General features: G+C 40.6%; 3 protein-coding genes across 4 annotated transcripts; 2 read left to right on the top strand and 1 right to left on the bottom strand.

The window, feature by feature from the left end:
• Nucleotides 1-166: 166 nt before the first annotated feature.
• LOC123172853 (uncharacterized) lies at nt 167-840 on the top strand. Its single transcript, XM_044589756.1, has 2 exons — nt 167-404; nt 486-840. The coding sequence occupies exons 1-2, from the start codon at nt 190-192 to the stop codon at nt 682-684; spliced, it is 414 nt and encodes a 137-aa protein (XP_044445691.1). The 5' UTR covers nt 167-189; the 3' UTR covers nt 685-840.
• Nucleotides 841-1,546: 706 nt separating this feature from the next.
• Nucleotides 1,547-4,817, top strand: LOC123172849 (protein FAR1-RELATED SEQUENCE 5-like). Its single transcript, XM_044589753.1, has 4 exons — nt 1,547-2,877; nt 2,971-3,428; nt 3,523-3,807; nt 3,897-4,817. The coding sequence occupies exons 1-4, from the start codon at nt 2,685-2,687 to the stop codon at nt 4,608-4,610; spliced, it is 1,650 nt and encodes a 549-aa protein (XP_044445688.1). The 5' UTR covers nt 1,547-2,684; the 3' UTR covers nt 4,611-4,817.
• A 598-nt stretch (nt 4,818-5,415) lies between these two features.
• On the bottom strand, nt 5,416-9,074 carry LOC123172852 (uncharacterized). 2 transcript variants are annotated; one of them, XR_006485736.1, is made up of 10 exons: nt 8,939-9,074; nt 8,024-8,823; nt 7,782-7,943; nt 7,127-7,400; nt 6,749-7,049; nt 6,474-6,672; nt 6,306-6,404; nt 5,946-6,202; nt 5,798-5,873; nt 5,416-5,707 (listed from the first exon to the last, which is right to left on the bottom strand). XR_006485736.1 is itself a non-coding variant. In XM_044589755.1 (5 exons), exons 2-5 carry the CDS (start codon nt 8,036-8,038, stop codon nt 6,694-6,696), a joined length of 807 nt encoding a protein of 268 aa, XP_044445690.1. In that variant the 5' UTR covers nt 8,039-8,823; nt 8,939-9,074; the 3' UTR covers nt 6,681-6,693. The 2 variants fall into 2 exon arrangements, 1 of the variants encoding a protein (XP_044445690.1); XM_044589755.1 differs by lacking the exons at nt 5,416-5,707; nt 5,798-5,873; nt 5,946-6,202; nt 6,306-6,404; nt 6,474-6,672 and having other exon boundaries at nt 6,681-7,049.
• Nucleotides 9,075-13,470: the final 4,396 nt, after the last annotated feature.

Raw genomic sequence — 13,470 nt, 5'->3', positions numbered from 1 at the left:
AGGAATAGTTACCCCCTCGTTGGTCTCCACGTGTCCCGCAGGTACAAGAAATCCAGCCGGGTGTAGGATGTAGCGATCGTGGGCAGAACCCGTTAACCCGGAAGCTTCTTTAATTATTCGATGGAGTTTTTTTAGATAAAGCATTCCCTGGTTGTAGGTGGGCAGGTACGAGCAACTAATTCGCTAATCATGGGTTCACGCAGCCCTATAAAGAGGGCCTACACGTTTCGTCCCAGACGCCAGATACAGCAGCAGATTAGTTTACAATTAAAGAATAGTATCTTTCTATTTGGTAGTATGGACGGAGCTGATGGATCCGAGAAGCCCGCCGGTGAAGAGAGTGGACGCATTGGATCTGAGCAGCCCGCCGGTGACGAGAATCAAAGCATCACCATTTCCCTTGAGTAAGTATATTCTTAATCTGTGTGTACACGTACTCTAGTAAGTTTATATCTAGTTGGTGATTTCATTTTTTTTTGTGGCAGTCACTACAACCGCATGATGGAAGTTATTGGGAGGATCGACCATTTGATGACCACAATTGAGATGCATGGCAGACTAATTTCGTTGATCCGGCGACAACTGGACGAACGTCGACGCGGTACTGGTTTCGCGCCTAGGCGGTGCATGGCTTGCGGCGTGACGGGCCACAATAGGAGTACCTGTGGACGTGCTTCTCGTTAGAAGACTTGGCGTGAAGATAGGACAGTCTAGTTAAAGTAATAGTTAAAGTAATAGGTTTTATTTCATTCATTTTAAATTGCAGTAGTGAAGATGTATTTCCCTTGAGCATTGTCAATGTATTTCCATGATGGATGAATATAATAAAATGTTCTGTCATGTTGGTTTTGTATGAAGATTGTGAATTACGATTCAGAATCATTGATATTTTCTTCTTGTACTGTCTTTTTTTTATAGCCGACTGTCCCTTTTCTTGTGTTTTGTTGTTCCCTGGTTGGGAAATCGATGTCAGCTGCAAAACTTCATGGCGATTGAGAGGTCGAATTATGTGATATGTATAGGATGTAGTCCTTTTTTTCACTATATGCCCGAAGTATGTAGTATGAATGACCATGTGAAGAGAGTCGACCATGGATTAGTAGTATACATGTAGACGAAATTATAAATATGGTACGGAATTAGAGGGAGTATTAATAAGATTGTTCCTGTTGGAGTACGTAGTATGGGGTGGGCTGTTTCTGTGTGAGTACGAAGTATGTAGTACTTTGTATCTGGAGGGGTATGTAGTATGTAGTATGTATGTGTAAGAATCAAGGTGTTTGGAAGTGTGTAGTTTAATTTGTCGCACTAGCTGAGAATTCTTTTCAGGTTTTTTTTAGGGAATTCTTCTCAGGTTAGTTGTGGCACGCACGGAGTGGCATCCTATTGAGAAATTTCAGGGTAGTTGAGGCTGGTGGCCACCCATGCATGTAGGGGCCGCACGCTGAGAATTTTGTGGGATGTTTATCCTGGCGAGCTGCCAGGCACGTAATTATGGGAAGTAGTTAGTAGTGCTTCTGTGTTGGTGTGCGATAACAAACTCGCGTTTCTAGCCATTCCGTTGCTTGCAGAAAGTGTCTTGTAGACTCAGTTGCTTGGGAAGGTTTGATGGATCTAGATCCGATGAGTGACGTCGCATTAGGAACCGAGAAACAGCCGAGCATGGTGGCTGGGGAAACCGGCAGCACGGTCGCCGGTGGAGGGATGGACGCAGATGGTGGCAGTGCTGTCGTACGTATCATTCAGCAGGAGCAGAACACGGGCACAGAAGATGGCCTAGAGAAAATTCCACTCGAGAGGTAATCCTTGTACGGAAACTAATATTTTATTTTGGTAGTCATGAATAATCCTGCTACTAGTGATGATCGTGGTTTCTATGTAGGGTGATAGTTGATAATTAAGTTGCTGATGCTCCCATTCCTAGTTGCTTTTATCAACCATCAGCAGTAGTGCCCAAATTAGGGCAATTATTCAAGGAAGACATAGATGGGTTTGCATTTTATAATCTTTATGCTGGATTCCATGGTTTCGGTATTAGGCGTCACAAGAAAAGAGATAGGAATGGAGGTGTGAAAAGCATGCAAGAGTACTGCTGTGTACGCCAAGTGCGTGTGTAAAATTTGTACTTGTAGATTGAGTACAAATGCCTCTGTTTATTCATTTGCATCTTTCATATTGAACAGGGGATAGACAAAAGTACGAAAGGTGCATCAACTAGGATTGGTTGCAAAGCTATGATTAGGCTTAACCGTTTTTCAGAGAGGCAACAATGGATGGTGACAAAATTTGTCAGTGTTCATAACCACGAACTTAAAAAATAAATAAGCATTACTAATCAGTATAGGTCCCACAACTATATTGATGATGGCACGAAGAGTATCGTGCAAGGTTTGGTAGACAATGAGATGCCTCCGACGGGCATGTACGGATTGCTTTCAGGAATGCATGGAGGCCCTGGTTTGGCGCCTTTTACAAGAAGGGTGGTGAACAGATTGGCCTATTCTATTTGGAGAGATGATTGTGCGGATGATATTGAGAAAACATTGGAGTACTTTCAAGAGCTGCAGAGTCGGAGCAAGAACTTGTATTACACCATGCAGACAGATGGGGCTGGTAGGATTTAAAATCTATTTTGGTCGCATGCACTGTCGAGACTTAGTTTTGAGCACTTTGGTGATGTTGTTATGTTTGATACAACATATCAGACAAATATGTATAACATGCCTCTTGGTGTTTTTGTTGGGGTGAATAATCATTGCCAAACTGTAGTATTTGGTTGTGCAATGATGAGAGAGGAAACAGTGGAATCTTTCAAATGGTTGTTCCGCGCTTTTAGTAAGGCGATGCATTGGAAGAAACCAGCGGCAATTCTCACAGGTATTTCAAATTAATTCCGAAAAACAGATGGAAGTGTCTTCTGTTATAGTTTTTATTTTGTATCTTTAACCGATTATGAAGTTGTTTATTCAGATAACTGCTATCAGATGGAAGCGGCGATCAAAGCTGTGTGGCCTGGTGCGTATCACAGAGTTTGCAAGTGGCATATTTTGAAGAACGCTAAAGAGAACCTTGGAAACATATATAGCAAGAGGAGCACATTCAAGGATGAGTTTCATAGAGTTCTGAATGAACCGCAGACAATAGACGAGTTTGAAAAAGCATGGACTGATTTAATCAAGAGGTATAATCTAGAGGAGAGTGTGTACTTGAAACGGATGTGGGATATTAAGGAGAAGTGGGCTCCTGTTTACTTCAAGTCTTATTTTTTTGCTAAAATGTCGACCACTCAGAGAAGTGAGAGCATGAATCATGTTCTGAAGAAGTATGTGAGGCCATCTTCCCTAATGAATGTGCTTGTTAGAAAGTATGAAAGTTTCTTTTATGACAGAATTCAGGAGGAAGACGCAGAGGAGTTTCACACATCTGATGTAAGTTTTTAAATATGTGTGGAGTTGATTTAAAATAAGCTTGAATGAGTATTACTCCTGATTTACAATGAATTGTATACTTTTGGTATTGAAGGACAAGGTGATTACAGCAACGAAGTCGCCTTTGGAAAAACATGTTGCACGTGTTTACACAAGAGGTGCTTACAAAAAGTTCAAGGAACAATTTGTGTGGAGTGTCTCGTATGATATAAGACCATCGATGGATGAACATCATTTTATGGTGATACATATGGGCGAAGAAAAGGATAGCTGGGGCAGGAGAGAGTATGATGTGTATGCAAATATCGGTGAGAGAGAATTTTCTTGTGTCTGCAAACTGTTTGAGCACTTGGGAATACTATGCCGGGACATATTGAAGGTGGGTAGTATTGATTGTGAGCAAACTTGTGACGCTTATTGTTTTTTGTTTCACATTATGTTAACTGGGTTGAATAACTTTGCGTGCAGGTTATGGTGCAGTTCGGGTTCAGGGAGATACCAGAACAGTACGTGAAGAAGAGGTGGACTAGAAGTGCTAGAGATTCCATCCCAGAACACCTAAAAGAGTACGTAAATGATAATGAAGCTGCTGCGTCGAGGACTTATCGACATGACCTAATGTATCAGACGGCACTCGATATGGTTAGGCTCGGTGATACGAACACAGAGTCGTATCGGAAGACTATGGATGTCATGTGCAAGCACATTAGTGATTTGAAAATACTGGCTGCCACAGAAGAAACAAACACCAAGGAGAGTAGAAAGAGTGAAAGATTATCAGGGAAGATAGTTGCTGCTGATGTGATGAGTGAGTTCGACGAGGACCTGCTGAACGATAACTTTGTAGATGACTTTGAGGCAGAAGAAGGTGCTGGTGAAGAATCGTTTGATGAGGAAATAGAAGGTCAGGAGTTTGTAGAAACTCCATTTGGATGTGACATACTTCCTCCAGAATTTAGAAGAGGGAGGGGACGACCTAAAGTCCGAAGGTTCAAGTCAAAGGCAGAAATGGCGTCTCGGCATGGTAAGAAAAGCGGACACGTATCCCAAATGAAAAATGTTGAAACTGGGAGTAGTTCTGCGGGGGCTAGACCGATGCAAATTAGGTATTGTGACAGCTGTGGTCAGCAAGGACACAATAAAAGTACGTGTGGCCGTGATTCGACTTACAAGAGAAAGTAGGGAGTGTGTCTAATGTGATGTGAGACACATACTTTTTATTTTTAAGAGGATTTTATGCTGTGACATTTTACTTAGGTTTTTGTATTATGTACGTTCAAAAATTGCTCGGATACTTGTGTGTCGAACGATTGATACTTCTTGTTATTTGTCTACTTATGAACTCGTTTGTTGGTGAAATATATTGTGATTTCAAACCAAGTTAATAGTACGTCCTGTTGTTTACCAATTTTTTTTGCTTTTTTTCGTTTATTCTCGTTTGATGAAAATCTGAATCGGTCTTTAGTAATGACTTTGTGTATGTACTGTTAATCGTTTCTGCGTTCTAGGTAGATTATTTATAAGTAGTGTCTTCACCATTCGGGAGAATGCAGAATGGAAATTTTGTTTTTTTTGTATCGTCCAGGGTATTGTGTGATTGCTGAAAAGAGCTTGTGTATAAGAAGTATGCGTTATGTGCACTGAGGTCGGTGCATCTGTTGCAATGTGTAGATGGCTGCATAGTTCTCGTCTCGTATGTAGTATGTGGAATATGTACTGCATACTCCTGTAGTACTTAACTGGTGTTGTTTTGATGGCAAGGGTTGATAGGAGGTACTTAGTATGTAGTATGGAGTATGTGAACTCAGTTCGTATTTGGTTAATATTTTTTCCCATTGGAGACCATTGTTGTGCCATGTAGAATGATGATCGAGATTACATCTATGGCCGTGGTGCCGAAGATGGAGTATGTAGTATGTTGGTATGAACTATGTAGATGTTGAGGCACATACATACTCTGTTCACAGATATAATGTAGTGTAGCCGATTAGGAATAACAGTGGTGGTTGGAAAGGGTAATAATCCATGTATGGAACATAAAATTATGCTATAAGTTGATGGTACTATGTCTTCTATTACAGAGTGTAGAAAATAGGTAATGCGGTATGATCTTAATGGGTATTCTGTCTGCTCTTCATAGTTATTCGTATCGGCAGGTGGTTGTGTTAATTTCTCCTGAGTGCTTTCACCAGCCGGTCGACACTCTCTGGGATTATTGCTTCGTTAGTCTTGAAGGATAGGAGGTTCGCGAGAAAGTCCTTCCGTGCCTCTCTTGAATCCTGCGTATTGTGTATTAGTACAATTGATTATTAACCTGGGGTAGGATACAATTGAATTCTATATATATGTATGGAAGTAAGGATGCTCACATAGGGTAGTGGGTTGACCAAGGTTCTTGCATCCCAATTTTTCATGTAACTCAGTACATGGAAAGCAGTTTCCATCCTGCAAGGTAAAATCATTACTAGGAATCCAACGTTATTAAAATGCTTGTGCAGTGTGTATGAATGTACTAACCTGTTAGTAATTGCTGGAATATTTGTGGGGAACTCATGCTGCCAGATTGAAATATCACGTTTCCAATCTGGAAAGGAAAACATCATGCACTCCTGTAATGCCCTAGCAACATGGTCTTTCGTCTTAGAGTGTCGAGCTTCTATGTCCTTCCCTCCTTTGCTTATATCCCTAAAGGGATCCAAGATTTGAATCTTCTCGTTCTCCATGTTGAATGTGTACAAAGAGAAATGAAATGGTTGGTGCAAAGGGACATGTAGCTGCAAAGTTCGAGTAGTATATTGCTCAAAATATTGTGGAGTATGTAGGACACATGAGTGTCGTACGATAGAGGATAGGGTGAATGATAGTGGGTGAACATACCAGTCGGCTTTTTGACACGTCGTATGGTATATGAATGTCATTGAATAAGTAGACATGCTCCTCGGCGTTCCAGTCTGCCCCGCCAGCGGTTGCATGCATCTGTGTACATTAAAAGTGGAGAGTGAGATGTGTGCAATTTGTAGAACTGAAATTATGATGTGTACGTACCGCAAAATCTTGATTTATGAAATGCCTCCAGCCTAAGAAATCGCTACCAGTAAACCTTTCTATCTCATCCTCGAACAGTGCTTGTACAGCAACATTGAAAGCATCATCTTGAAGTTCAGCATCTTGACTAAGGGCTTCTTGTATCTATTTCAGTTTCAAAAACCTGGGCACAGGTTCAGACATGTGTACCCAGATTTTTCTGTGGGAAAGAAGGTTAAATTTATAAAGATAAAGCAAGTAATTTAATACATAATGAGGTAAGGAAGTTTACTGACCTCAGTTGTTCTTCATTAGTAATGGATATAGTATATGTGTATAAATCTTCTAATGCCTTGACATCGACCCTCACACTTATGTATTGTTTGCACAGAAATGGGGACTGAACCATTCTACTGGGTCTAATTATTCGCTTTGGTATGTTTACAAGCATATCAGATGGTTCTCCAATGATTCTCCTCCTTGTTTTGGGTTGAACTTTTGGGAGACCACATTCCTCATGTATCGATATTCTTGCCGCACTCATTTCTTGTAATAAAGAATGAGGTGATATGGATGTAGGAGTTTGGACAGGAAAATCTGTAAATGGTGAAATAATGTGTGTTAATGCTTCATATTGGTTTGGAGTGCAACCACCTTACTTATTTTGGTTTTACCTGTTTGTGCAGCTTGTTGCTGCCGATCTGGTGTATCTGGCACTACGTCTGTATCAGCTACCATGTTGAATTCCGTCGATAAGTTTGCAGACACTCGGGGGATTTGGTTGCGTACTGAGATGCTGTTGTCGTGCTCAAATTGGCTCAATCCAATGTTGAAGGTTGGGGTCTCCAAGTTAACTAGAGAATTAAACGTTCTATGAGTAGTAGGAGTGTTCGCTGACTGTTGTGCAATTGCTCCATACTCGTAGCGGATGCTGTGGGGATTTCGTATCTGCATATACAATCGTGGATAATAAATAATGCACATATTTTTGTAAAAAAAACTTGGATGTAGTATGTAGAAAAGAGTATGTTGTATCGTGCTAGGACCAAATGGTGTTTTCATGTAGTATCGTGAAGAGGAGTATGTATGACAATGGGAAGTGTAGAATGTAGTATGTAGTATGACGAAAAAAATACATGGTATGCGCCGTAGAGTAGGATGTAGTATGTTGATTAGAGAATGTAGTCTGATGAGACAAGTATGTAGTATGCTGAATGGAGTATGCTGAATTATGTAGATAAGAGAGTATCGTAGAATGTAAATGGCATAGTTAGTCAGAGTATGTAGTATGATATTTCAGTCCCTTGTAGCAAATATATAACATGTTACCTTTAATTTTCCGTACGTCGGAAAAGGCAGTCGATTATGCAGAACTATGTCACGTTTGATGAGTTTGTCGACCACGCTATCGTTGTATGCAGCAAACCTTGGAAGAATGTTGTGGGGGGGGGGGCAATCTTTGCCAATTTCCAAGCTGTCCAGGTAGTGAATCTGAATGAATAAATGTAGCTTGGTTATATCAGTACAGAAACAAGCGTATAAAAATAAGTATTAATTAGTACTAGGCAAACCTGAGGTATTAACATGCATCCATTGATGTATCCAATGTTTTTTGCAAGGGATAGTGCGGCCTGTCGGAGCTCCTCGAGTACAAAGTGTGCCTAGTTGTATGTATGAATGTTCGCCATATCAAACACCGGTTTCAGATATCGTGTTGATATGAAGTTATTAAGGGACTGTGGAGCTAAGAATTTGGTAACAACACAAAATGCAAACGCGGTCTTGAATTGGAGGATCTCATCATTTGTCATCGGATCAACATATTTTTTTGAAATTATCTTCAAAAGGCTACTGATGGTGATTTCATCCCATGAATCTTTTCTAAAAACACCACAAAAATATGCTTTCATGGAACTAACATCCTGTGTGCTTGGAGGTATTATGATCTGGCCGGAACAAGGGAGTCCACTCACACGATTAACATCCTCGGGTGTCATCTTGAGCTCCCTGCTTGTCCCAGCGAAAAAAAGCAACAATTCCGCATCAAATTTACTTAGGAGCCAGGCTCCTATCGGTTTATTCAGCTTATGTAGCTTCAGACTATATAATCCCTGAAAACCCATCTCTTCTACAAGCCTTCTCTGCTGCTCACCTAGGTCTTCCAAGAGATCTATAATGATAGAAGGAGCACACCTGGTGTACAACTTGTCCTTCCATGGTTTCTTCTTGACGGAGCTCCGTTTCTTTGAGCGAGAGCCATCGGAAGCTTTTTTGGCAGACCCCTGTTCTTGCCTATTAGTATGTACTTTCGAAAGAGCTCGCCTAAATGCAGATTTGGAGTTGCTACCGCTACCGCCGAGCTTGCCCATACCTACACCGGGATAAACAAAACTCAGTGTACGTATGAGGCTTCAAGTCATTGTAGGCCGATGTATAAGAAGGATTAGTAGTTGCATGGACGTAGGAACTCTTGTCTCATCATGTACCAGATCGGACCATCGTTGGCCAGCCCTTCTCTTCACCGTCTTGCCGGCGGCAGAAAAATACTTGCGACCGCGCCGATCCACGGGCGCCAGCCGGCGATGAAAGAAACGGCTTGGCAGATACTAAAAAGTTTGTTAGCGCGTACAACAACAACCTAGGTTCTTAATAGCTGGATAAGGATGGCTTTGCGTAGGAAATAGTCTTGGTCGGTTATTAGCCTGATTCAAAATTTGGGATAACAACAGAAACAACGGGATAAGCACCTAATAAATAAATTAAATAAATTAGAAGCAATGGCAAATGGGTCGGGTGCTAGTTTTTGCTAGCCCGTTAGCATTGGCAACGATACATACAAGAAAACTCACGCTCCATCCAGGAAGCTGAGATCTACGGTGGATTCTTAGGGGGTAACTACCCCCGGTAGTAGTATGAAATTTCCCTAGGTTCTTTATATATATATATATATATATATATATATATATATATATATATATATATATATATATAAACACTATTCTGATCACAACCTGAACTGCCTGAGTAACGTGCCTGAACTTCTCTCTGTACGAACCCGACCTTCGGGCTATCTTCGCAACCGTGCCTTCTACCGCGAGTTTTTCTTGTTAGTCATGTTCCATGTGATGTAAGTGTAATTTTCAAACGATTTTTAGCAACTAAATACTCGTTTTAGATAGGAATCTCGCTCATAGGCGGATTTTGCACTCGGGTCGTGAAGGACTCGCGTTTTTTACGATTTTACTGCCTGAGTTGTTCGACCTGAACTTCCCCCTGTGCTAGGTTGAACTTCCCGCAACATTGCCCAAACGGGGCTTGTTATATACCGTTGGAAAGCTATGGACACGAGTATCATGACCCAAGTTAAATTTTTCACAAAATGTAAGCGGTTTAAGAACAATTTTGAAAACCGTTTTTTCTTCACACAAAAAACGTGAATCGTAATTTCGATCGCATTTCTAAACCGTTTATTGGAATGAGGCATATAATATGGCGTTGGAAAGCTGTTGCAAAACCGCTCCTTCCACATGTTGAAAGTTTTTTTTAATTCCCTATGGTTAAAGAGTAATTTGAAAAAACGTAAAATTTCGTAAACCGAACAGTTGAGTTCGTTTTTTCGATGTCATTTCTAAACGGCTAATCCAATGGAGGCATATGATATGGCGTTGGAAAGCTTATGAAAATGCGCTACTTTTTCATCTAGAAATTGTTTTTCTAATTTTGAACGGTTTAAGAGTAATTTAGAAAATGGTCCAAGTCCTACCGAGTTCATATTTTTGAGCTAATTTTTTAACCATGCGTCCGAATGCAGCAAATGATATGGCGTTGGAAAGCTTGAACAAATGTGAAACTTTTTGGTATGTATTGTTTCTCCAAATTCTTTACGGTTTTAAGTCAGTTTCGAAAATGGCGAAAAACGTATTTTTGTCGTAATTTCTACAAACTTTATCAGAATTGGGCAAATAATATACCGTTGAAAAGCTACGGAAAATGTGAAACTTTTTCATGTTGATGGTTTTCTCTGATTCCTAGCCGTTTTCAAGTAATTCCGAAAATGGTGGGATCATTCGTTCTGCCTCTACCGCGAAACAGATTCTTTGAAAATGCACCGCGTGAAGAACCTGAACTTCTCGGTGCGTGTACCTGAACTTCACTCTGTTTTTTCACGTGATTTTTTTGCTCGTAGCTCTTCATCCACTGCTCGTAGCTCTCCATCCACTCACTGGAATTGAGCAAGTGATATACCGATGGAAAGCTATTGTAAACACGCAAATTTCCCGTGTTGATCATTTTTTCATACTCGTGACGATTTTAAAAGTTTTTCATCTCAAATTCATTCAGTGCAGTAGGTGAACTTCATGCTGTTTTTACGTTGAACTTCTGTGACGTATTCTCGTTTGTAATTTTTCCATCCATTTCGTCAGTGTTATACAAATGATATTCTTTTTGTACAAACCTCTATCACAATATTTTTTTTAACTTTCTCCGACCGAGGACTTGAATTTACATAAATAATATTCCTGCTGTTTTAAGGTAAATTAGAAAATGGCGAGATCATGATTTCTGCGTTCATCGCAAATGGAAATGCACTGCGTGAAGTAGTAGAACTTCTGGGGCATGTCTGTTTGAACTTCACTTTGTTTTTGACGTGCTGTTTTTTGCACTGCGTGAAGTAGTTGAACTTCTGGGGCATGTCTGTTTGAACTTCACTCTATTTCACTTTATTTTGTTTTTTTTCTTGTATGAAATACACACCATGTAGTACGTGAACTTCTGGTTATTATCACTTTGAACTTCTCTCTGGTTTAAGAGAATTATTTTAAAACCCAAAAAACAACATATCTTTTTACGTATTTTGGACATCTAAATACACGGTGAACCTCTCTCACAAGAATTTTTTGAACTTTTCCTCATCGAGCACTTGAACTTCTAGCAACCATTTTTTTTCGTTTGTGAGTTGTTTTTAAAAGTACAAAAAATGGCGTTGTGTTTTTTTTGAACAGGTAAATCCTATATTTTAATAAACTCCGAACTTCTCTATTATTTCAATATGAACTTCACCTTTTTATATTTTTTGAGTAAAGAATTGTATTCGATTTTTATACGGAAAAAGTAGAACATGGAAATACAAAGTGAACCTTTCTCGCAAGAATTTTTGAACTTCTCCGGACAGAGAACTTGAACTTCTTTCAACAACCTTTTTAAGCTTTTATTTTTCTATACTTTTTATTCTCACCTGAAATGCATTCCTTATAGTACTTGAACTTCTCGTTGTTTTTACTATGAACTTCTGTCGCATTTTTGTGTAGACGTCGAATTACACGCAATTGAAGGTCGGTCGTCATTTTTTCCCATTTTAAAAATTTGAGCTTTTAGTAAACATTGATTTGCTTCATTGGTTTAATTTGAATTTCTGTTGGTCTTCTCACAAACGGGGAAAATACATTTCTTTTTTATAAATTTTGAAGTACTCTGTTTATGTAATTTTAACTTCTTGTTTGTTCCCTTTAGTAACCTTCAGTTTGTTCTTTTTTATTGATGACCCTTAGTAACGGGGAAATTCATTTTGTTTTGAGTTTTTTTAAACGGTAAAATCCTAGATTTTTTAATAAATATTGAACCACTTCGTTATTTTAGTTTGAACTTCTAGTTTTTTAAAAGGAAATTCTTCTAAATTGTTTTGGTTTTTCCTTTTATTTTAATTTGAACTTCTTCATTTAAGTTCTTAGTAATGAGAAAAAACCCGAGGTTTTTATAAACTTTGAACTTCTTTGTTATTTTAATTTGAACTTCTTAGTTTCATTTTTTAGGAAAAAAATATGGTTTTAAAATAAGTTGAAGCATCCGACATTTTTAAATAAAAATTGAACTTCATACTTTTTATTTTTCCTTGAAATGGAAATAATTTGCTCTCATACTCTCCCATTGCATTTTCTGACCAGCGCATCACCTCTCGTTTATCAATTTTTTTTCGTAGCTTTCACGTGATGTAGCAGCGATGGGTAAAGCTAGCGAACCAACAGTCTACAGCACATCACCGAACAAAGCAAACCCAATGTACAGAGCTACTAGTGCATCGTCCAGATCAGGCTTATTCAGCGGAACCTTTTACTACGGTGCACACTAGCCGTATATTCTATTACTGCACTGTATACGAAAGCTGACCTATCGTTATTCCTGTAGCTGAACTGTCAAAAGCCTGCCATACAATTGACACAATAGTACAACACACATCCTAACACAGAGCTGGCACAACGACACACATGAATTGTTTATCACCGTACAGCAAGGATAATGTGGTGGCAAGGGAGCGAAGGGGACAAGGCTGCATGCCTCCACCGCGCTGGAGCTTGGCATCCAGCACGAGATGTCCTCAACCGGAGGACGGAGGAGCATGGGAGACCTGTGTCGATGGAGTCATGGGGAGGCCCAAGCTATAACCTCTGGAGACGTGATTTTCCTACCTTTTCCTACCTTTTTCTCTAAACTTTCTACTTTCGCTTCTTTTCTTCAGTAAATCACGTAGCGGCTACACTTGTTTTGGAGAAAGATCAAGTTGCAAAAGTACAGCACATGCTACTACATGTTGGGAAAAACCAAATTGAACTTCAAGATGGAGAGGAGGTGGACGGCCCTGGACGGTATTATGCCATGTAGTAGAGTGGCCGCGTTGGAAGCAGAGGAGGGAGGCCTCCGTTGCGGTTCCAGGGGGAATGAGGTCGCCGTCGCCGTGGATCCATGGGAGGGAGGCGCTGTCCAGGGGCAGGGAGGCCGCCGCCACGGTGGATCGAGGAGGGAGGCGCTGTCCAGGGGCAGGGAGTCCGTCACCGCGATGGATCGAGGAGGGAGGCGCTGTCCAGGGGCAGGGAGGCCGCCGCCGCGGTGGATCGAGGAAGAAGGCGGGGCGAGCCGACGGTCAGTGGCGGTGGCTGCGCGGGCTGGGAAGGGAGGCGGCGGTGGCTGCGTGGGCGGAGGGAGGCGGCGGTGGCCGCGCCGGCCAGGGAGGGATGCGGGGTGA

This window comes from Triticum aestivum, unplaced genomic scaffold (assembly GCF_018294505.1).
Source record: "Triticum aestivum cultivar Chinese Spring unplaced genomic scaffold, IWGSC CS RefSeq v2.1 scaffold22273, whole genome shotgun sequence".
NCBI classification, from domain to species: Eukaryota; Viridiplantae; Streptophyta; class Magnoliopsida; order Poales; family Poaceae; genus Triticum; species Triticum aestivum.
Note: the sequence above shows the minus strand (reverse complement) of the source record. Positions and strands in the feature narration are given on the sequence as shown.

What these genes read in the sequence shown, in the direction of transcription:
- LOC123172853 (XM_044589756.1), top strand. Translation starts at nt 190, where the DNA reads ATGGGTTCACGCAGCCCTATAAAGAGGGCCTACACGTTTCGTCCCAGA. An exon ending in AGCATCACCATTTCCCTTGA is followed by an intron (nt 405 to 485) that starts GTAAGTATATTC and finishes TTTTTGTGGCAG; the next exon opens with TCACTACAACCGCATGATGG.
- LOC123172849 (XM_044589753.1), top strand. Translation starts at nt 2,685, where the DNA reads ATGTTTGATACAACATATCAGACAAATATGTATAACATGCCTCTTGGT. An exon ending in AGGAGTTTCACACATCTGAT is followed by an intron (nt 3,429 to 3,522) that starts GTAAGTTTTTAA and finishes TTGGTATTGAAG; the next exon opens with GACAAGGTGATTACAGCAAC. An exon ending in TATGCCGGGACATATTGAAG is followed by an intron (nt 3,808 to 3,896) that starts GTGGGTAGTATT and finishes CTTTGCGTGCAG; the next exon opens with GTTATGGTGCAGTTCGGGTT.
- LOC123172852 (XM_044589755.1), bottom strand. An exon ending in CGACGTACGGAAAATTAAAG is followed by an intron (nt 7,401 to 7,781) that starts GTAACATGTTAT and finishes TTGTATATGCAG; the next exon opens with ATACGAAATCCCCACAGCAT. An exon ending in GCAACAAGCTGCACAAACAG is followed by an intron (nt 7,050 to 7,126) that starts GTAAAACCAAAA and finishes CACCATTTACAG; the next exon opens with ATTTTCCTGTCCAAACTCCT.